This window comes from Ranitomeya variabilis, chromosome 2, assembly GCF_051348905.1.
Source record: "Ranitomeya variabilis isolate aRanVar5 chromosome 2, aRanVar5.hap1, whole genome shotgun sequence".
Lineage (NCBI taxonomy): Eukaryota > Metazoa > Chordata > Amphibia > Anura > Dendrobatidae > Ranitomeya > Ranitomeya variabilis.
Genome location: NC_135233.1, coordinates 539255979 through 539279324, shown reverse-complemented (window position 1 = coordinate 539279324; position 23346 = coordinate 539255979). Strand labels below are relative to the sequence as shown.

The following is a 23346-nucleotide window of genomic DNA, read 5'->3' as shown; positions in this document are numbered from 1 at the left end:
CGGCCAGAGCTTAAACACAGCGCCAGGCGACGTTTTAAAGCGAAAACAGCGCGGAGGGGGCGGTGCCGAAATCCCCTGAAGATTTGAGTGACAGCAGAGTAGCGGTTCAAGCTGGGGAGTGAGGACCCGCCTCCCTGGCTAAAGACAGGTATTTTGGATAAGTTTCAAAACGCTTTATTTTGGGTATACTTGAACCCAAAACTATAAGAGCCACCTTGTTAGAATGCAGCATTACTGCTGCACAAGGTGGCTCTTTTAGTTTATAACGGCTGGAGGGGGGTGACAGTGGCCCTTTAAGGAGCCACTTGTATGTATGTGGTCCACACGAACCAGGACCCCGGAACAGCTAGCCCAAGCCCAACCGAATCAAAACACGAATCGCAGCAGCCTGACAAAAGTCAGAATCGCTGTAGGAAAAAAACTAGAGACTCAAAGCGCAAAATAGGGTCTTATCCTTTAGATAACCAAGAGAGCTTTCTTAGAATTGCTCACCTGATTTTGTTGAATGAAGAGCATGTAGCGATTTCGGCTGCTGCAGATCCACAAGCCGATCAATGGCCGTATGAAAATATAAACTGTGCAGGAGGTGTGGGTTAAATCCGCGCTGCCTTAGTGATGAAGTTCCAAGGATAATAAATTTAAAAGGTGGTTTATTAAACTCGTTTCAAGGTCAGTGCGACATCTTCTTCAGGAAATTCCACATACAACATACATACATATGTTGTATGTGGAATTTCCTGAAGAAGAGGTCGCACTGAGCTTGAAACGCATTGAATAAACCACCTTTTAAATTAATTATCCCTGGAACTTCATCATTAAGGCAGCGCGGATTTAACCCACACCTCCTGCACAGTTTATAAAAGTCAGAATCGGTGAGATTGTACACGGGGGCCAGGAGTGGTAAGTCAGTGACTGGAGGAACGATATTATCACCTCACAAAACTGAACATGTACCGAAGTCAACAGAGACTTCAGACTGGCTCTGTGTCTGGAGAAATTCCCTTACTCCAGAGACTTTTAAGATCCTGAGCTGGTTTACTCTATGCCCACAGTCTGTCCATCGAATCTGGTTGGCATAAACCGCTACAAGCCTAGGGAAGACAGACTATACCCACACCTGTGACCTGGAGGATGAGACCCACTTCCTACTGCCCCAAATACTTAGCAGTGAGGGACACTCACTTCTGGAGACTGTGCTATATCTTTCTTTATTTCAGCTCCATGAAAGCAGAATAGAAAACCTAAATCCTGCTGGCGGAAGAAGATAGCAGCGCAGTATGTTTGCCCACTTAGACTGCGAGAAAGCGAACTATAATATTCCATGGAATTCCATTGCCCCCTCCCTGGTAGTGCCCCATCCATCGTTCATACAGTCCCGACCCCTTATCCCCACAGTCCCTATTCCTTTTCTCTATTGTATATTTGCTTTGGAAAAACTAATGTGGACTTAGTCGTTCTGCCAATAAAGCTTCTTTGAATTCAATTGAGAGGTAGAAATAGAGAGAAGGCTATACATGGTGGGGTAAATAAGTATTTGATACACTGATGATTTTGCAAGTTTTACCACCTGCAAACAAATGGAGAGGTCTGTAATTTGTGTCGGAGATACACTAAAACTGTGAGACTGAATCGAGGTAAAAAAAAATCGAGAAAATCATTGTATATTTATTAGGTAATTTGCATTTTATTGCATGAGAAAAGTACAGAAACATCTGTTTGCAATTACAGAGTTCAAATGTTTCCTGTAGTTCTTGATCAAATTTGCACATACTGCAGCAGGTATTTTGGCCCACTGCTCTTTAAAGATCTTCTCCAGATCTTTCAGGTTTCAGAACTGACACTGGGCAACATAGTTTCAGCTTCCTCCAATTATTTTCTATTTGGTTCAGGCCTGGAGACTGGCTAGGCCACCCCAGGATCTTGTGAAATGCTTTTAAGGCTATGTGCACAAATTGCGGATTTTGTTGCAGATCCGCCGGGTTTGTTTCCGTGCAGAATTGCACCAAATCCGCAAAGGGTAGCTCAAGCAATGTTAATCAATGGGAATCCAGAACTGGTGTGCTCATGCTGCGGAAACTTCCACACTGATTTGCAGCATTTTATTTTTCGCAGTATGTCAATTCTTTTAACGGACCTGCAGCATTTCTGCACCCATTGGCTTACATTGAGACAGTCAAATCTGCAGCTAAACTGAAGATGTAAAAAGGTTTGCGGATTTGCATGCCAAAAATGCTGCAGAAAGGAAGAAGTTTGGGGGTCTGTGTGTGTGTGTGTGTGTAGGTCTGTGTGTGTGTGTGGGGGTCTGTGTGTGTGTGTGGGGGTCTGTGTGTGTGGAGGGGTCTGTGTGTGTGTGGGGGTCTTTGTGTGTGTGTGGGGGTCTGTGTGTGTGTGGGGGTCTGTGTGTGTGTGGGGGTCTGTGTGTGTGTGGGGGTCTGTGTGTGTGTGGGGGTCTGTGTGTGTGTGGGGGGGTCTGTGTGTGTGTGTGGGGGGGTCTGTGTGTGTGTGTGGGGGGGTCTGTGTGTGTGTGTGGGGGGGTCTGTGTGTGTGTGTGGGGGGGTCTGTGTGTGTGTGTGGGGGTCTGTGTGTGTGTGTGTGGGTCTGCGTGTGTGTGTGTGTGTGGGTATGTGTGTGTGTGTGGGGGTATGTGTGTGTGTGTGGGGGTATGTGTGTGTGGGGGTGTGTGGGGGTATGTGTGTGTGTGTGTGTGGGGGTATGCGTGTGTGTGTGTGTGGGGGTATGTGTGTGTGTGTGTGTGTGGGGGTATGTGTGTGTGTGTGGGGGTATGTGTGTGTGTGTGGGGGGGTATGTGTGTGTGTGGGGGGGTATGTGTGTGTGTGGGGGTATGTGTGTGTGTGGGTATGTGTGTGTGTGTGGGGGGTGTGTGTGTGTGTGGGGGGTATGTGTGTGTGTGGGGGGGTATGTGTGTGTGTGGGGGGGTATGTGTGTGTGTGGGGGGGTATGTGTGTGTGTGGGGGGTATGTGTGTGTGTGGGGGGTATGTGTGTGTGGGGGGGGTATGTGTGTGTGTGTGGGGGTATGTGTGTGTGTGGGGGTATGTGTGTGTGTGTGGGTATGTGTGTGTGTGTGGGTATGTGTGTGTGTGTGGGGGTATGTGTGTGTGTGTGTGGGGGGTATGTGTGTGTGTGTGGGGGGTATGTGTGTGTGTGTGGGGGGTATGTGTGTGTGTGTGGGGGGTATGTGTGTGTGTGGGGGGGGTATGTGTGTGTGTGTGTGTGGGGGGGGTATGTGTGTGTGTGTGGGGGGTGTGTGTGTGTGGGGGGGGGTGTGTGTGTGGGGGGGTGTGTGTGTGTGGGGGGTGTGTGTGTGTGTGTGGGGTATGTGTGTGTGTGTGGGGGGTATGTGTGTGTGTGTGGGGGGTATGTGTGTGTGTGTGGGGGGTGTGTGTGTGTGTGGGGGGTATGTGTGTGTGTGGGGGGTATGTGTGTGTGTGTGGGGGGTATGTGTGTGTGTGTGGGGGGTATGTGTGTGTGTGGGGGGGGTATGTGTGTGTGTGTGGGGGGTATGTGTGTGTGTGTGGGGGGTATGTGTGTGTGTGGGTCTCTGTGTGTGTGTGTGTCGGGGTCTGTGTGGGGGGGTCTGTGTGGGTGTGTGTGGGGGGTCTGTGTGTGGGGGGGTCTCTGTGTGTGTGGTGTGTGTGTGTGGGGGGGGTCTGTGTGTGGGGGGGTCTGTGTGGGTGTGTGTGGGGGGTCTGTGTTGGTGGGGGGTCTGTGTGTGGGGGGGTCTCTGTGTGTGTGGGGGGGTCTCTGTGTGTGTGGGGGGGTCTCTGTGTGTGTGTGGGGGGTCTGTGTGTGGGGGGTCTGTGTGTGTGGGGGGTGTGTGTGTGTGTGTGTGGGGGGTCTGTGTTGGTGGGGGGTCTGTGTTGGTGGGGGGTCTGTGTGTGTGGGGGGGGTCTGTGTGGGTTTGTGTCTGTGGGGGTCTGTGTGTGTGGGGGGTCTGTGTGTTGGGGGGGTCTGTGTGTGTGTGTGGGGGTGTGTGGTGTGTGTGTGTGTGGGGGTCTGTGTTTGTGGGGGTGTGTGTAGCAAGGTGTCGTCTGATGGGACTACTACTCCCATCCGGCTATGTCTGCTGTCACATATAACAGTGACAGCAGGAGCTGATGATGGGACAGTAGTATTTATGTTGATTTTATTTTATTTTTTCTGGGGTTCCCCTGTAAACTAGCCAGTAAAAGCTAAGCAAATATCTGTGAGCTGATATTAATAGCCTGGGTAACTTTATGGCGATAAGATCCTTCCCAGAATATTAACTTCAGCCGTCGGCTTTCCCTCTGCTGGTTAAGAAAATTACGCGGGAGCTCACACAATTTTTTTTTTAAAATTAAACAGTTATTGCATTTCATGCAGATTTCTTGTGTGTATGTGTCTCTTTTAACTCTTTATGTACCATTTTATTAATGAGAGTATCTGGCTGACACCTGTTCTTTACTAAACCTCGGTTATATATATACAGTACAGACCAAAAATTTGGACACACCTTTTCATTTAAAGATTTTTCTGTATTTTCATGACTATGAATATTGTAAATTCACACTGAAGGCATCAAAACTATGAATTTACACATGAGGAATTATATACTTAACAAAAAAGTGTGAAACAACTGAAAATGTCTTATAGTCTAGGTTTTTCAAAGTAGCCACCTTTTGCTTTGATGACTGCTTTGCACACTCTTGACATTCTCTTAATGAGCTTCAAGAGGTAGTCACTGTTAATGGTCTTCCAACAATCTTGAAGGAGTTCCCAGAGATGCTTAGCACTTGTTGGCCCTTTTGCCTTCACTCTGCGGTCCAGCTCACCCCAAACCATCTCGATTGGGTTCAGGTCTGGTGACTGTGGAGGCCAGGTCATCTGGCGTAGCACCCCATCACTCTCCTTCTTGGTCAAATAGCCCTTACACAGCCTGGTGTGTTTGGGGTCATTGTCCTGTTGAAAAATAAATGATGGTCCAACTAAACGCAAACCGGATGGAATAACATGCCGCTGCAAGATGCTGTGGTAGCCATGCTGGTTCAGTATGCCTTCAATTTTGAATAAATCCCTAACAGTGTCACCAGCAAAGCACGCCCACACCATCACAACTCCTCCTCCATGCTTCACTGTGGGAACCAGGCATGTAGAGTTCACACCTCACCACCTGTGCACTTGACCCCATCCCCTCCCACTTGCTCCCCAACCTCACTAACATGTTCATTCTAGCCCTAACCCATCTCTTCAACCTATCGCTATCTTCTGGTACCTTCCCTTCTGCCTTCAAGCATTCCACCATCACACCCATCCTCAAAACACTAACCTTGACCCAACTGCTTTGCCCAGCTACTGCCCCATATCACTGCTCCCGTTTGCTTCAAAACTCCTTGAGCAGCATGTCCATGCTCAAATTTCCTCCCACCTCTCATCTAGCTCTCTCATTGACAACCTCCAATCTGGCTTCCGCCCCCACCACTCCACCGAAACTGTCCTTACAAAAATTACTAATGACTTACAGCCAAAGCTAACAGACAGTTCTCCATCCTCCTCCTTCTCGACCTGTCCTCTGCTTTCGACACAGTCTATCACTGCCTACTGCTACAGATGCTTTCTTCCCTTGGCATCAAAGACCTTGCCCTGTCCTGGATTGCCTCATACCTTTCCGATTGCACATTTAGCGTTTCCCACTCCCACACTACCTCCTCATCCCGCCTTCTCTCTGTTGGAATCCCTCAAGGCTCTGTCCTAGGGCCCCTACTTTTTTCCATTTATACCCTTGGCCTAGGGCAACTCATAAAGTCCCATGGCTTCCAGTACCACCTGTATGCGGACGACACTCAGATCTACCTCTCTGGCCCAGATGTCACCTCTCTGCTGTCCAGAATCCCGGAGTGTCTGTCAGCCATATCCTCCTTCTTCAACACTTCCTAAAACTTCCTAAAACTCAATGTAGACAAAACCGAACTCATCTTTCCCCATCTCGCGTATCCCCCCTACCTGATCTATCTATTATGGTTAACGGCATCACGCTCTCTCCCGCACCTGAAATCCGCTGCCTCGGGGTAACTCTCGGCTCTGCCCTGTTCTTCAAACCGCACGTCCAAACTCTTGCACCTCCTGTTCCCTCCAACTCAAAAATATTGCCAGAATCCATTTCTTTCTCACCCCACAATCTACTAAGACTCTTGTGCATGCCCTTATCATCTCCCTCCTCGACTACTGCAACACCCTTCTCTGTGGCCTCCCCGCTTACTCTTGCACCACTCCAGTCTGTCCTCAACTCTGCTGCCCGGCTAATGCACCTCTCTCCTCGCTACTCCCCTGCTTCTCCCTTATGCAAATCCCTCCACTGGCTCCTAATTCCCCAACGAATCCAGTTCAAACTACTAAAACTGATCTACAAAGCCATCCACAACCTGTCCCCTCCCTATATCTCTGAACTAATCTCCCAATACCTTCCCTCACGTAATCTCCTATCCTCCCAAGACCTCCTACTCTCCTCCACACTTATTCGTTCCTCACACAACCGCCTCCAAGATTTCTCCCAAATATCCCCCATCCTCTGGAATTCCATGTCTCAACACGTCCGACTATCCACCACCCTCGGATCCTTCAGACGGAACCTGAAAACCCATCTCTTCAAGAAAGCCTACAGCCTTCAATAACCATTCTGCCGCCTCCCCATCGCCAGAGCAGCCGCCTCACCACGTCCAGAGCTGCTGCACCTCCGACCTTCTGTCTCTTCCCCACTATCCCATAGAATGTAAGTCTGCAAGGACAGGGTCCTCTCTCCCCTCTGTACCAGTCTGTCACTGTAAACTTGTTTACTGTAAAAGATATTTATAACCCTGTATGTAACCCCTTTCTCATGTACAGCACCATGGAATTAATGATGCTATATAAATAAATAATAATAATAATAATCCATTCACCTTTTCTGCGTCGCACAAAGACACGGTGGTTGGAAACAAAGATCTCAAATTTGGACTCATCAGACCAAAGCGCAGATTTCCACTGGTCTAATGTCCATTCCTTGTGTTTTTTAGCCCAAACAAGTCTCTTCTGCTTGTTGCCTGTCTTTAGCAGTGGAATCCTAGCAGCTGTTTTACTATGAAGGCCTGCTGCACAAAGTCTCTTAACAGTTGTTGTAGAGGTGTCTGTTACTAGAACTCTGTGGAATTGACCTGGTCTCTAATCTGAGCTGCTGTTAACCTGCATTTCTGAGGCTGGTGACTCGGATAAACTTATCCTCAGAAGCAGAGGTGACTCTTGGTCTTCCTTTCTTGGGGCGGTCCTCATGTGAGCCAGTTTCTTTGTTGTGCTTGATGGTTTTTGCAACTGCACTTGGGGACACTTTCAAAGTTTTCCCAAATTTTCGGACTGACTGACCTTCATTTCTTAACCCCTTTACCCCCAAGGGTGGTTTGCACGTTAATGACCTGACTGGAATTGAGATCGGACGCCATGTTGCGTTTGGAGAGCCCTTGATGTGCCTAAACAGTGGAAACCCCCCAATTCTAACTGAAACCCTAACCCAAACACACCCCTAATCCCAACCCTAACCATAACCCTAACCACACCCCTAACCCGAACATGCCCCTAACCCTAATCCCAACCATAACCCTAATCCCAACCATAACCCTAATCCCAACCATACCCCTAACCCCAGCACTCCCCTAACCCTAATTCCAACCATAACCCTAACCACACCCCTAACCCTAATCCCAACCGTAAATCCAAACCCTATCCCTAACTTTAGCCTTATCCCTAACTTTAGCCCCAACCCTAACTTTAGCCCCAACCCTAACCTCCTAACCTTAATGGGAAAATGGAAATAATTTTTTTTTAATTTTATTATTTTTCCCTTACTAAGGGGGTGGTGAAGGGGCATTTGATTTACTATTTATAGCGGGTTTTTTAGCGGATTTTTTTGATTGTCAGCTGTCACACACTAAAAGACACTTTTTATTGCAAAAAAATGTTTTTGTGTCTCAACATTTTGAGAGCTATAATTTTTCTATATTTTGGTCCACAGAGTCATGTGAGGTCTTGTTTCTTGCGGGACAAGTTGACGTTTGTATTGGTTCCATTTTCGGGCACGTTTCATTTTTTGATCGCTTTTTATTCCGATTTTCGTGAGGCAGAATGACCAAAAACCAGCAATTCATGAATTTCTTTTGGGCGGTGGGTGTTTATACCGTTCTACCTTTGGTGAAATTAATAAAGCAGTTTTATTTTTCGGGTCAGTACGATTACAGCGATACCTCATTTATATCTTTTTTATGTTTTTGCGCTTTTGTACGATAAAAACTATTTTATAGATTGTGAGCCTTCGTGGGCAGGGTCCTCTCTCCTCCTGTACCAGTTATGACTTGTATTGTTTAACCCCTTAATCCCATCTGACGTACTATACCGTCGAGGTGGGGTGGGCCTTAATTCCCGGTGACGGTATAGTACGTCATACGCGATCGGCCGCGCTCACGGGGGGAGCGCGGCCGATCGCGGCCGGATGTCGGCTGCATATCGCAGCTGACATCTGGCACTATGTGCCAGGAGCGGTCACGGACCGCCCCCGGCACATTAACCCCCGGCACACCGCGATCAAACATGATCGCGGTGTACCGGCGGTACAGGGAAGCATCGCGCAGGGAGGGGGCTCCCTGCGTGCTTCCCTGAGACGATCGGTACAAGGTGATGTACTCACCTCGTACCGAACGTCTTCTCCCTGCAGGCCCCGGATCCAAAATGGCCGAGGGGCTGTATCCGGGTCCTGCAGGGAGCACTTCCGGGTCGGAGCAGGCTGCAGATGAAAGCTGCAGCCTGCTCCGATGAAAGTATGATCGCGGATCTGATAGAGTGCTGTGCACACTATCAGATCTGCGATCTGTGATGTCCCCCCCTGGGACAAAGTAAAAAAGTAAAAAAAAAAAAATTTCCACATGTGTAAAAAAAAAAAAAAAAAAATTCCTAAATAAATAATACAAAAAAAAAAATATTATTCCCATAAATACATTTCTTTATCTAAAAAAAAAAACAAAAACAATAAAAGTACACATATTTAGTATCGCCGCGTCCGTAACGACCCAACCTATAAAACTGGCCCACTAGTTAACCCCTTCAGTAAACACGGTAAGAAAAAAAAAAAAAAAACGAGGCAAAAAACAACGCTTTATTACCATACCGCCGAACAAAAAGTGGAATAACACGCGATCAAAAAGACGGATATAAATAACCATGTTACCGCTGAAAACGTCATCTTGTCCCGCAAAAAACGAGCCGCCATACAGCATCATCAGCAAAAAAATAAAAAAGTTATAGTCCTCAGAATAAAGCGATGCCAAAATAATTATTTTTTCTATAAAATAGTTTTTATCGTATAAAAGCGTCAAAACATAAAAAAATGATATAAATGAGGTATCGCTGTAATCGTACTGACCCGACGAATAAAACTGCTTTATCAATTTTACCAAACGCAGAACGGTATAAACGCCTCTCCCAAAAGAAATTCATGAATAGCTGGTTTTTGGTTATTCTGCCTCACAAAAATCAGAATAAAAAGTGATAAAAAATGGTCACGTGTCCGAAAATGTTACCAATAAAAACGTCAACTCGTCCCACAAAAAACAAGACCTCACATGACTCTGTGGACCAAAATGTGGAAAAATTATAGGTCTCAAAATGTGGAGACGCAAAAACTTTTTTGCTATAAAAAGCGTCTTTTAGTCTGGTTTCACACTTGCGTTTTTATCTGCATGCGTTTTTTAAAAAAACCGCATGTGTGAAAAAATGCATGTAAACGCGGTAAAACGCATTCGTTTTTATAGAAAAACACAAGAAAACAAGAAAAAAACAAAAAACCCTAACCCCACCCCTAACCCTACCCCTAACCTGAAATACGTGGCACTGAAATATACGTTTATATACGTATATAAGTGCCACGATATTTCAGTGGCCACGTATATAAGTGCCACATATTTAAGTGCCACGTATTTAAGTGCCACGTATTTAAGTGCCACGTATTTAAGTGCCACGTATTTAAGTGCCACGTATTTAAGTGCCACGTATTTAAGTGCCACGTATTTAAGTGCCACGTATTTAAGTGCCACGTATTTAAGTGCCACGTATTTAAGTGCCACGTATTTAAGTGCCACGTATTTAAGTGCCACGTATTTAAGTGCCACGTATTTAAGTGCCACGTATTTAAGTGCCACGTATTTAAGTGCCACGTATTTAAGTGCCACGTATTTAAGTGCCACGTATTTCAGTGCCACGTATTTCAGTGCCACGTATTTCAGTGCCACGTATTTCAGTGCCACGTATTTCAGTGCCACGTATTTCAGTGCCACGTATTTCAGTGCCACGTATTTACGTGCCACGTATTTACGTGCCACGTATTTACGTGCCACGTATTTTTCAGTGCCTGAAATACGTGGCACTGAAATACGTGGCACTGAAATATCGTGACACTGAAGTATTTACGTGCCACGTATTTTTCAGTGCCTGAAATACGTGGCACTGAAATACGTGGCACTGAAATACGTGGCACTGAAATACGTGGCACTGAAATATCGTGGCACTGAAATATCGTGGCACTGAAATACGTGGCTCTTAAATACGTGGCTCTTAAATACGTGGCTCTTAAATACGTGGCTCTTAAATACGTGGCTCTTAAATACGTGGCTCTTAAATACGTGGCACTTATATACGTGGCACTTATATACGTGGCACTTATGACTGTCAGAAAATGTTCAGTAAACGGTTAGGGGTGAGGTTAGGGGTAGGGTTTCAGGTAGAATTGGGGAGTTTCCACTGTTCAGGCACATCAGGGGCTCTCCAAACGCGACATGGCGTCCAATCTCAATTCCAGCCAATTCTGCGTTGAAAAAGTAAAACAGTGCTCCTTCCCTTCCGAGCTCTCCCGTGCGTCCAAAAAGGGGTTTACCCCAACATATGGGGTATCAGCGTACTAGGGACAAATTGAACAACAACTTCTGGGGTCCAAGTTCTCTTGTTATCCTTGGGAAAATAAAAATTTGGGGGGCTAAAAATCATTTTTGTGGGAAAAAAAATATGTTTTATTTTCACGGCTCTGCGTTGTAAACTGTAGTGAAACACTTGGGGGTTCAAAGTTCTCACAACACATCTAGATAAGTTCCTTGGGAGGTCTAGTTTCCAATATGGGGTCACTTGTGGGGGGTTTGTACTATTTGGGTACATCAGGGGCTCTGCAAATGCAACGTGACGCCTGCAGACCAATCCATTTAAGTCTGCATTCCAAATGGCGCTCCTTCCCTTCCGAGCTCTGTCATGCGCCCAAACAGTGGTTCCCCCCCACATAGGGGGTATCAGCGTACTCAGGACAAATTGGACAACAACTTTTAGGGTCCAATTTATCCTGATACCCTTGTGAAAATACAAAACTGGGGGCTAAATTTCATTTTTGTGAAAAAAAAAAAATATTATTTTCACGGCTCTGCGTTATAAACTGTAGTGAAACACTTGGGGGTTCAAAGTTCTCACAACACATCTAGATAAGTTCCTTGGGGGGTCTAGTTTCCAATATGGGGTCACTTGTGGGGGGTTTGTACTGTTTGGGTACATCAGGGGCTCTGCAAATGCAACGTGACGCCTGCAGACCAATCCATTTAAGTCTGCATTCCAAATGGCGCTCCTTCCCTTCCGAGCTCTGTCATGCGCCCAAACAGTGGTCCCCCCCACAAATGGGGTATCAGCGTACTCCAGACAAATTGGACAACAACTTTTGGGGTCCAATTTATCCTGATACCCTTGTGAAAATACAAAACTGGGGGCTAAAAAAATCATTTTTTTGAAAAAAAAAATAATTTTTATTTTCACGGCTCTGCGTTATAAACTGTAGTGAAACACTTGGGGGTTCAAAGCTCTCAAAACACATCTAGATAAGTTCCTTAGGGGGTCTACTTTCCAAAATGGTGTCACTTGTGGGGGGGTTTAATGTTTAGGCACATCAGGGGCTCTCCAAACGCAACATGGCATCCCATCTTAATTCCAGTCAATTTTGCATTGAAAAGTAAAATAGCGCTTCTTCCCTTCTGAGCTCTGCTATGCGCCCAAACAATGGTTTACACCCACATATGGGGTATCGTCGTACTCAGGACAAATTGCACAACAACTTTTGTGGTCTAATTTCTTCTCTTACCCTTGGGGAAATAAAAAAATGGGGGTGAAAAGATCATTTTTGTGAAAAAATATGATTTTTTATTTTTACGGCTCTGCATTATAAACTTCTGTGAAGCACTTGTTGGGTCAAAGTGCTCAACACACATCTAGATAAGTTCCTTAGGGGGTCTACTTTCCAAAATGGTGTCACTCGTGGGGGGTTTCAATGTTTAGGCACATTAGGGGCTCTCCAAACGCAACATGGCGTCCCATCTCAATTCCAGTCAATTTTGCATTGAAAAGTCAAATGGCGCTCCTTCCCTTCTGAGCTCTGCCCTGCGCCCAAACAATGGTTTACACCCACATATGGGGTATCAGTGTACTCAGGACAAATTGCACAACAATTTTTGGGGTCCAATTTCTTCTCTCACCCTTGGGAAAATAAAAAATTGGGGGTGAAAAGATCATTTTTGTGAAAAAATATGATTTTTTATTTTTACGGCTCTGCATTATAAACTTCTGTAAAGCACTTGTTGGGTCAAAGTGCTCACCACACATCTAGATAAGTTCCTTAGGGGGTCTACTTTCCAAAATGGTGTCACTTGTTAGGGGTTTCAATGTTTAGGCACATCAGGGGCTCTCCAAATGCAACATGGCGTCCCATCTCAATTCCAGTCAATTTTGCATTGAAAAGTCAAATGGCGCTCCTTTGCTTCCAAGCTCTGCCATGCGCCCAAACTGTGATTTACCCCCACATATGGGGTATCAGCGTACTCAGGACAAATTGTACAACAACTTTTGGGGTCTATTTTCTCCTGTTACCCTTGGTAAAATAAAACAAATTAGAGCTGAAATAAATTTTGTGTGAAAAAAAGTTAAATGTTCATTTTTATTTAAACATTCCAAAAATTCCTGTGAAACACCTGAAGGGTTAATAAACTTCTTGAAAGTGGTTTTGAGTACCTTGAGGGGTGCAGTTTTTAGAATGGTGTCACACTTGGGTATTTTCTATCATATAGACCCGTCAAAATGACTTCAAATGAGATGTGGTCCCTAAAAAAAAATGGTGTTGTAAAAATGAGAAATTGCTGGTCAACTTTTAACCCTTATAACTCCGTCACAAAAAAAAATTTTGGTTCCAAAATTGTGCTGATGTAAAGTAGACATGTGGGAAATGTTATTTATTAAGTATTTTGTGTGACATATGTCTGTGATTTAAGGGCATAAAAATTCAAAGTTGGAAAATTGCGAAATTTTCAAAATTTTCGCCAAATATTCGTTTTTTTCACAAATAAACGCAAGTTATATCGAAGAAATTTTACCACTAACATGAAGTACAATATGTCACGAGAAAACAATGTCAGAATCGCCAAGATCCGTTGAAGCGTTCCAGAGTTATAACCTCATAAAGGGACAGTGGTCAGAATTGTAAAAATTGGCCTGGTCATTAACGTGCAAACCACCCTCGGGGCTTAAGGGGTTAAGATTATTGTACTTGTTTTTATTATGTATACCCCTCCTCACATGTAAAGCGCCATGGAATAAATTGCGCTATAACAATCAATAATAATAATTATATAAAAATTAATTATTTTTGCATCGCTTTATTCTGAGGACTATACCTTTTTTATTTTTTTGCTGATGACGCTGTATGGCGGCTCGTTTTTTGCGGGACAAGATGACGTTTTCAGCGGTACCATGTTTTTTTTTTATATCCCTCTTATTGATTGGGTGTTATTCCACATTTTGTTCGGTATGATAAAGCGTTATTTTTTGCCTTGTTTTTTTTTTTTTTTTTTTTTCCTTACGGTATTCACTGAAGGGGTTAACATGTTCGATCACAGTGTTCCGGGGGTTAATGTGCCAGCAGTGGTCTGTGACCGCTCCTGGCACATAGTGCCGGGTGTCAGCTGTGATAATCAGCTGACACCCGGCCCTGATCAGTAGCGCTCCCCCTGTTAGCGCAGCTGATCATTAATAATAATAATAATTTTATTTATATAGCGCCAACATATTCCGCAGCGCTTTACAACTTATAGAGGGGACCTATACAGACAATAGACATTACAGCATAACAGAAATCACAGTTCAAAACAGATACCAGTAGGAATGAGGGCCCTGCTCGCAAGCTTACAATCTATGAGGAAAAGGGGAGACACGAGAGGTGGATGGTAACAATTGCTTTAGTTATTTGGACCAGCCATAGTGTAAGGCTCGGGTGTTCATGTAAAGCTGCATGAACCAGTTAACTACCTAAGTATGTAACAGTACAGACACAGAGGCTATTAACTGCATAAAGTGTATGAGAACATGATGGAGGAACGTGATTATGTTGTTGTTTTTTTATTAATAGGCCACACAGGGATAATTAGGTTAATGCGTTGAGGCGGTAGGCCAATCTGAACAAATGAGTTTTTAGGGCACGCTTAAAACTGTGGGGATTGGGGATTAATTGTATTAACCTAGGTAGTGCATTCCAAAGAATCGGCGCCGCACGTGTAAAGTCTTGGAGACGGGAGTGGGAGGTTCTGATTATTGAGGATGCTAACCTGAGGTCATTAGCAGAGCGGAGGGCACGGGTAGGTTGGTAGACTGAGACCAGAGAGGAGATGTAGGGTGGTGCTGAGCCATGGAGTGCTTTGTGGATGAGGTACTATCCCGTACTATCCCGTTGGTGGTCATACGGACCCATACCACCTCGACGGGATAGTACGTCATATCGCCTCCCCCCACCTTCCTTCAAACCTGTGGAATAATGTCCTGAATGAGAGCTGTGGGTATAAAGTCTCAGGCTCCCCCTGAGGAGTGACTCTCTACAGGAACAGCCCAAGGAACCATAGCTCCATCTGGTGGAATGCAGTTTTGCTCCTCTGCTCATCACTGAACCGACAAAGACCTTTGGAGAACTGCAGTTGGGACTGTACTATCTAAAGGACTGTTGTTGCTAGCTGGATCTTGATACACTTGCTATGGTAGTGATATCTATCATCTGGATGTGAGGAACTATCTTAAGGAGGATTGTTGCTGGCTGGAGTTGGATTCACGTGTTACGGTCGTGATATCCATCGTCTGGAGCAACATAGGCTGTGATTGTTGACAAGAGATACTAAAAGCTGTGGGTCAAACAAAAGTTTGGTGACAGTGGGTGTCAGATTGTACTGGGGTAGTGGAACTATCAATCCTGGGTTAGGATCTTGTGCACTGAGAACATTGTATTGTGACCATTTACCTGGAATTGCTATAAGACCATGCGTTTAAGGAATAAAAATAGTTGCATTGTTAACCTGCCTAGGTGATTATTACAACCCACAACCTCAGATCTTCACAATTTGCTTCAATGTAGAGGTGGGAGATGACGCCTGGAGAGAATACACACAAGGAATGAGCTGCTAAACAATAGATTTAGCAAATGGCTACTGTCTGAGATGGTTTAGTGAATCCTGCATTGAACAGGAGGTAGGACACGATGACCCTTGAGGTTCCAAACAACTGTAACATTCTATGATTGTATGTCAACGTGACAGTTAATGTATGAAGTGCAATTTTCAGTGATTAATATTACCTTTTATTGAAGTCCATAAATTAACAGATCCTGGGAGCAGATTCTGTCTACATTTACTGCAGTCGTAATGCAGTAGTTTTTCATAGCTGCCCCCATTTATATAGATATTTTTCATATTTCATACAATTAAATAAACATTAACCCCTTTCTGCCATTGGACGTACTATTCCGTCCATGTGGGGTGGGCCCTACTTCCCAAGGACGGAATAGTACGTCCAGAGTGATCGGCCGCGCTCACGGGGGGAGCGCAGCCGGATGTCTGCTTACTATCGCGGCTGACATCCGGCACTATGTGCCAGGAGCAGTCACGGACCGCCCCCGCAAATTAACCCCTGTCACACTGCGATCAAACATGATCGCAGTGTTACGACGGTATAGGGAAGCATCGTGCAGGGAGGGGGCTCCCTGCGTGCTTCCCTGAGACCCTCGGAGCAACGCGATGTGATCGCGTTGCTGCGAGGGTCTCTTACCTCCTCCTCCCTGCAGGTTCGGATCCAAAATGGCCACGGGGCTGCATCCGGGTCCTGCAGGGAGGTGGCTTCACAGCGCCTGCTCAGAGCAGGCGCCGGGAAGCCTCCCTGCTGTGCATGTCAGATTACTGATCTGACACAGTGCACAGCAAAGTGACATATCGGCGATCTGTCACTTTACTGTGATGTGTACCCCCCTGGTGCAAAGTTAAAAAGTAAAAAAAAAAATAAATCCTTAATAAATAATAATAATAAAAAAATAGTTCCATTAAATACATTCCTTTATCTAAATAAAAAAAAAAACCAATAAAAGTACACATATTTAGTGTCGCGGCGTCCGTAGCGACCCGACCTATAAAACTGTCCTGCTAGCTAACCCCTTCAATGAACACTGGCAAAAAAAGCTTTATTATCATACCGCCAAACAAAAAGTGGAAGAACACGCGATCAAAAAGACGGATATAAATAACCATGGTACCGCTGAAAACGTCATCTTGTCCCGCAAAAAACGAGCTGCCATACAGCATCATCAGCGAAAAAATAAAAAAGTTATAGTCCTCAGAATAAAGCGATGCAAAAATAGTAAATTTTTCTATAAAATAGTTTTTATCGTATAAAAGCGCCAAAACATAAAAAAATTATATAAATATAGGTATCACTGTAATCGTACTGACCCGAAGAATAAAACTGCTTTATCCATTTTACCAAACGCGGAACGGTATAAACGCCCCCCCCCCCAAAAGAAATTAATAAATAGCTGGTTTTTGGTCATTCTGCATCACAAAAATCGGAATAAAAAGCGATCAATAAATGTCACGTGCCCGAAAATGTTACCAATAAAAAAGTCAACTCGTTCCGCAAAAAACAAGACCTCACATGATTCTGTGGACCAAAATATGGAAAAATTATAGCTCTCAAAATGTGGTAACGCAAAAAATATTTTTTGCAATAAAAAGCGTCTTTTTGTGTGTGATGGCTGCCAATCATAAAAATCCACTAAAAAACCCGCTATAAAAGTAAATCAAACCCCCCTTCATCACCCCCTTAGTTAGGGAAAAAGTAAAAAATGTATTTATTTCCATTTTCCCGTTAGGGTTAGGGTTAGGGCTGGGGCCAGGGTTAGGGCTACAGTTAGGGTTGGGGCTAAAGTTTGGGTTGGGGCTAAAGGTAGGGTTAGGGTTGGGGCTGAAGTTAAGGTTTGGTTTACATTTACGGTTGGGAATAGGGTTGAGATTAGGGGTGTGTCAGGGTTAAGGGTGTGGTTAGGGTTACCGTTGAGATTTGGGTTTCAGTTATAATTGGGGGGTTTCCACTGTTTAGACACATCAGGGGCTCTCCAAACGCAACATGGCGTTCGATCTCAATTCCAGCCAATTCTGCGTTGAAAAAGTAAAACAGTGCTCCTTCCCTTCTGAGCTCTCCCTTGTGCCCAAACAGTGGTTTACCCCCACATATGGGGTATCAGCGTACTCAGGACAAATTGTACAACAACTTTTTGGGTCCAATTTCTTCTCTTACCCTTGGGAAAATAAAAAATTGGGGTCGAAAAGATCATTTTTGTGAAAAAATTTGATTTTTTATCTTTACGGTTCTGCATTATAAACTTCTGTGAATCACTTAATGGGTCAAAGTGCTCACCACACAAATATATAAGTTCCTTAGGGGGTCTACTTTCCAACATGGTGTCACTTGTGGGGGGTTTCAATGTTTAGTCACATCAGGGGCTCTCCAAACGCAACATTGAAAAGTCAATTGGCGCTCCTTCCCTTCCGAGCTCTCCCTTGCGCAGTGGTTTACCCCCACATATGGGGTATCGGCGTACTCAGGACAAATTGTACAACTACTTTTGGGGTCCATGTTCTCCTGTTACCCTTGGTGAAATAAAACAAATTGGAGCTGAAATAATTTTTTTGTGAAAAAGTTTTATGTTCATTTTTATTTAAATATTCCAAAAATTCCTGTGAAACACCTGAAGGGTTAATAAACTTCTTGAAAGTGGTTTTGAGCACCTTGAGGGTTGCAGTTTTTAGAATGGTGTCACACTTGGTTATTTTCTATCATATAGACCCCTCAAAATGACTTCAAATGAGATGTGGTCCCTAAAAAAAATGGTTTTGTAAAAATGAGAAATTGGTGGTCAACTTTTAACCCTTATAACTCCCTAACAAAAAATAATTTTGGTTCCAAAATTGTGCTGATGTAAAGTAGACATGTGGGAAATGTTACTTATTAAGTATTTTGTGTGACATCTCTGTGATTTAATTGCATACAAATTCAAAGTTGGAAAATTGCGAAATTTTCTACATTTTCGCCAAATTTCCCTTTTTTTCACAAATAAACGCAGGTAATATCAAAGAAATTTTACCACTATCATGAAGTACAATATGTCACGAGAAAACAATGTCAGAATCACCGGGATTCGTTGAAGTGTTCCAGAGTTATAACCTCATAAAGGGACAGTGGTCAGAATTGTAAAAATTTGCCTGGTCATTAACGTGCAAACCACCCATGGGGGGAAAAGGGGTTAACGGGCAAACCACCCTTGGGGGAAAAGGTTTAATATATTCATTTATAATTTTTTTCTAAAACATATTTTAATTATAACAACTTTTTATGTAGTCATAGCTACACTATCTGTCCCAAATTTGTTATTTATCTTTCTCCTAAATAGAATAGTACCCCTCATTTTAATTTCATATCAATAGTACAGGTTAAAGCACTATTTTGTTTGAAATTAATAGTAATGAAACTGACACTGCAGTCTTACTTACACATAGCACTCTTGTCAGGGTTTACTGGTGTTTCTGCAGTGAGCAGGTGTGATTTATATACGTTCAGCCACATTCCGACTAGATGTGATAGGCCACCTAAGCCCACATGTTTTGAGCGGATCTGAGCACAGCTAGTCTGCACTTAACTGCATGTACAAAAGTTGCCTGTTCTCATGGGCAACACTGGAGAAACCTGACTTCATGTGCACAAGCTATAAAGACTCAGAAGTTCCCTGTCACTTGGTGACTGCAGACTTTCACCAGAAAACCCTTTTATTGTAATCTGCACGATGTTAAAAGTTTAATTTTCTTTTTCCTCCTGGACTGTCACACTCTCAATTTATGGGTATAATCTTGCGGCAATGAAAACAGATTTTCACATTACTGATGTATGAAATGATCGTTGTTGCTTGTAAAGTACTATGGAGGGAGGAGGAGTTAAAGGCAGAAAAATAAATTTACTGCAAGATCACCTGAAATGACAAACTTTTTGTTAATATATTTTAGTTTTTTTGCAATGTAATGTTTGACCTGTAATATTTTTTCCTCATTTCTAGTGTTTAAGCGAGGGAGCCTTGTCTCCTGATGGAACAGTATTGGCAACTGCTAGCCATGATGGTTATGTGAAGTTTTGGCAGATTTACATTGAAGGGCAAGATCAACCCAGGTACATTTATAATGTTAAATCATTTTTTCATTTAAGACAATAAAAGTTACTATCACATTCAGTTGTAGCCCTTAACTAAGGTAACTATGGCCTAAAAATATAATCTCAAATTTGTACTCACATTCACCTAAACATCTAATGGTCAGATTATGAAAACACATCTTATTTATTCGGCTATATAATGATGTTATAGTTTATAACCTTGGGTTACATTTTAGGGCCAACACAACTTTCTCTATGTAACCTACAATTCTCCCTGCATAATCAAATCCTCATACAACTCAGTTGACCAGAGACAAAAAGGTTTTAATATGCAGCACCACAAAAAGTATGTATTATGCAGTTGCAGGGTTGGTGTTTGTCAAGTGATGGCCTGAGGAAAATTAAAAGTTGGGCTTCAAATGCTACTATATTGCGCTATCACATACACTAGTGATGAGAGAGTATACTTGTTACTCGAGATTTCCCGAGCACGCTCGGGCGTCCTCTGAGTATTTGTCACTGCTCGGAGATTTAGTTTTCATCGACTCAGCTGAATGATTTACATCTGTTAGCCAGCCTGATTACATGTGGGGATTCCCTAGCAACCAGGCAACCCCCACATGTACTTATGCTGGCTATCAGCTGTAAATCATGCAGCTGCGTCAACAAAAACAAAATCTCCAAGCACTTACAAATACTCGGAGACCCCGCCGAGCATGCTCGGGAAATCTCGAGCAACGAGTATACTTGCTCATCACTAATAGTGCAACATATAAGCAGTTGATGTCTATCACGTAGACATTTAGACCCTCAGTTTATCCAGTACAAATCTGGCTTAAAACCCTTTGCCACAATATTTTTGCTCCCCTATAGGTTGAGCAAAAAATTGCAACTTTTGGCATTTTTTCACTTGTTTCACCTCTCTTTGGCAACCTGGGCAGAGCTAGGTGGAACGCGATAAGCCGTGGTGAACCTTTTGCTAGAAATCTTTCTTTAGTCTCTGACCGGAATAAAATTTGCACTAAAACGCATGACACTTCTCTGATGTACCTTATTCATTAAGAGGTGTGCTCCTCTTAATGCCTTAGGCATGTCCATCTCCAGCATGCCCGCTTATCAGGACTGATGTGAGCAAAAGAGATCTTTCTGAATTAGGGCTTTATAGTGCATTTACAAGAGCCGATTTGAGTAGTCCAGTAACGAGCACCGATCAACTATATCCAAGTCATTCAGCGCTCTTTTGCTGGACTATTTGCACAGTACAAAAGTTGTGATGGGGACTGAGCGATCATGAAAATGTTCGTTCAGCTCCCATATAACAGTACATGCATCTAATTGCTCAACAAACATTTTGCTTGTTTATTGGTTGATTGCTGGCATATTTAGGCTATGTGCATACATTGCGGATTTTGCTGCGGATCCGCAGCATATTGGCCGCTGTGGATTCACAGCAGTTATCCATGAGTTTTACAGTACCGTGTAAACCTATGGAAAACAAAATCCGCAGTGCACATGCTGCGGAAAAAATGCGCGGAAAGGCTGCATTGTTTATTCCGCAGCATGTCAATTTGTTGTGTGGATTCTGCAGCGGTTTACACCTGCTCCATAGTAGGAATCTGCAGGTGGAATCCGCAGGAAAACCGCTTTAAATCCACGGTAATTCCGCAGTGCGGATTTCCTGCGGATTTACCAAACTCAGTGCGGAAAAATCCGCACACCTTTCTGCAACGTGTGCACATAGCCTTAAACTAGCCAATAATTAAGATTGATCCTTCTTAAGAACAGGTGATGGCATCAGGCAGATCTAATTGACTGTGGTGACTATCTGTACTCCCCTTCTGGGCTTGTTCAGATGCACTTACTAGATGCACGTAAAGAGCAAGTTTGGAACCTTTTGTTAGGCCTTATTCACATTTCCTGATATTTTTGGTACTGAAAAACCAGGACCGGTGCTATTTGTGTTCGTGTTTACAATTCGTGCCCCATCTGTGTGACAGAAATATGTCCAGGTGTTAGATTTGCAAAGAACAAATAGGTGATAGAAAGATAAAAACATGTCCGTGAGATATATAATTAGTGTATTGCATGTGTAGTTTACTGTACATGTATTTAGGTAAAAAAAACTTATGAATAAAAATGGCTCGTGGGCCCCCTTATTTTTAATAACCAGCTATGAGAGCAGAAAACTGGGAGCTGGTCAGAATAGTCTACGAAGGGGCTAATTAACCAAGGAACTTCCCAGCCTTTTAATTTAAGCTCACAACTGTCTGCTTAGCCTTAACTGATTATTCAAAAAGGGGACTGTAAAAAATTGACGTTTTAGTCCTCCCCTATTTTTAATAAGCAGCAAAGGATAAGGAGACAGCTATGGGCTGAAATTAATAAGCTGGGGTGGTTCATGGATAGTGGCCCCTTGCCAACCTAAAGACGACCAAACCTCAGTCGTCCCAGAAAAAACACATCCATTAGATGTGCTAATTCTGGCGCTTAGCTTCGGCTCTTCACGATTGCCCTGGTGTGATGGCAATCAGGGTAATAGTATTGGGGTTCATGTCAGCTGTGTCTGCTAACATGAAGCCCAGAAGTTAGTAATGGAGAGGCATTTTTCTGGCGCCTCCATTACTAACCCATAGTCAAAGGAAACACACACACACTCTCAAGTACTTTATTTTTATTACCCCCAAAAAATCCACAGTGGTCCAATGAAGTCCATATGGAGATCCCACGACGATCTCCGACTGTGCTACATCTGGAGGCTGTCATGAGCAGTGACATCAGTAACATGACTGATCACCATGGCTACCGGAACAGTAGCGTGATGACCAGTGACCTCATTAAGGTTACCGCAGTTTATAGCTTGCCAGCTCATCAATCACCGTAATTAGGAAAATAAGGTCCCATCAAAATTAAAAGTTCACCAAAATATGTACCCAATTCATGCAAATTATTCAAATAAACCATATCCTTTAATGATATTATACTAAAAAGAAAAGCAATCTTTTCATAAAAACATTAAACATTAATGACTCTCAAATCACCTATTTTGTCTGCAGATACAAAAATGGAAAAGGAAGGAAAGGTTCACCCTATCATTAACTCAGATGTCTCTCTACCTGACAGCGGAGGTTGGCACCCTATACCTGTGCAATGGCGCCCCCGCTCGTCAGCGCAAAAGATCAAAAGTAAGGTACCATATGATCAAATCCCCCTAGTGCCCAGATTCTGATATATCATATGGTACGTGCACTATATCAGATAAGTCAATTTCTATTACAGGGGCATAAAATTTAGAGAAACAATCAATATACCAGACAGAGTTCAGATCAAATCATAACTCTCATAGCCAATGGACAAAAAAAAGCGTATATGTAAATACACCCCAAAATAATCTGGTCAAAAATGGTACCCCCTTATTTTTTGACAGTATCATTAACCCTCTGGGGGGAGGAGATAGAAACTAAACCCCCTCAATAAGGGAACAGACAAAATATTTTGTAGGGGAGAGATCATATAGGTGTATAGCAATTTGCACACATTCCCAAACACAATACAAACTTAGAGTAGAGCCTCAGGAAAGAAAGGAACCACATATTAAGTTGTTCAATAAAGTGTATTTCGTGCATGATGTTTAGCTAGCACATTGTTATTGCACATAACCGTTGCTCTAATAGAGACATTTTGTAGCTGCTACCCTTTAAATGATCCAGTATGCATACACAAGACGCATTTCCCCGTCTTTAGCGGTTCATCAGGAAAACATACTGAGAAATAAA

At 43.5% G+C, this 23346-nt stretch overlaps 1 protein-coding gene across 3 annotated transcripts in view; it reads left to right on the top strand.

Moving 5' to 3' along the window:
• EDC4 (enhancer of mRNA decapping 4) overlaps window positions 1–23346 on the top strand; it is a 1216007-nt gene that overhangs the window by 267971 nt on the left and 924690 nt on the right. For all 3 annotated transcript variants that reach the window (XM_077288123.1, XM_077288125.1, XM_077288126.1), the window contains one exon: window positions 19482–19591. In XM_077288123.1, coding sequence (XP_077144238.1) covers window positions 19482–19591 — 110 coding nt within the window. The remainder of the gene's footprint in view (window positions 1–19481; window positions 19592–23346) is intronic.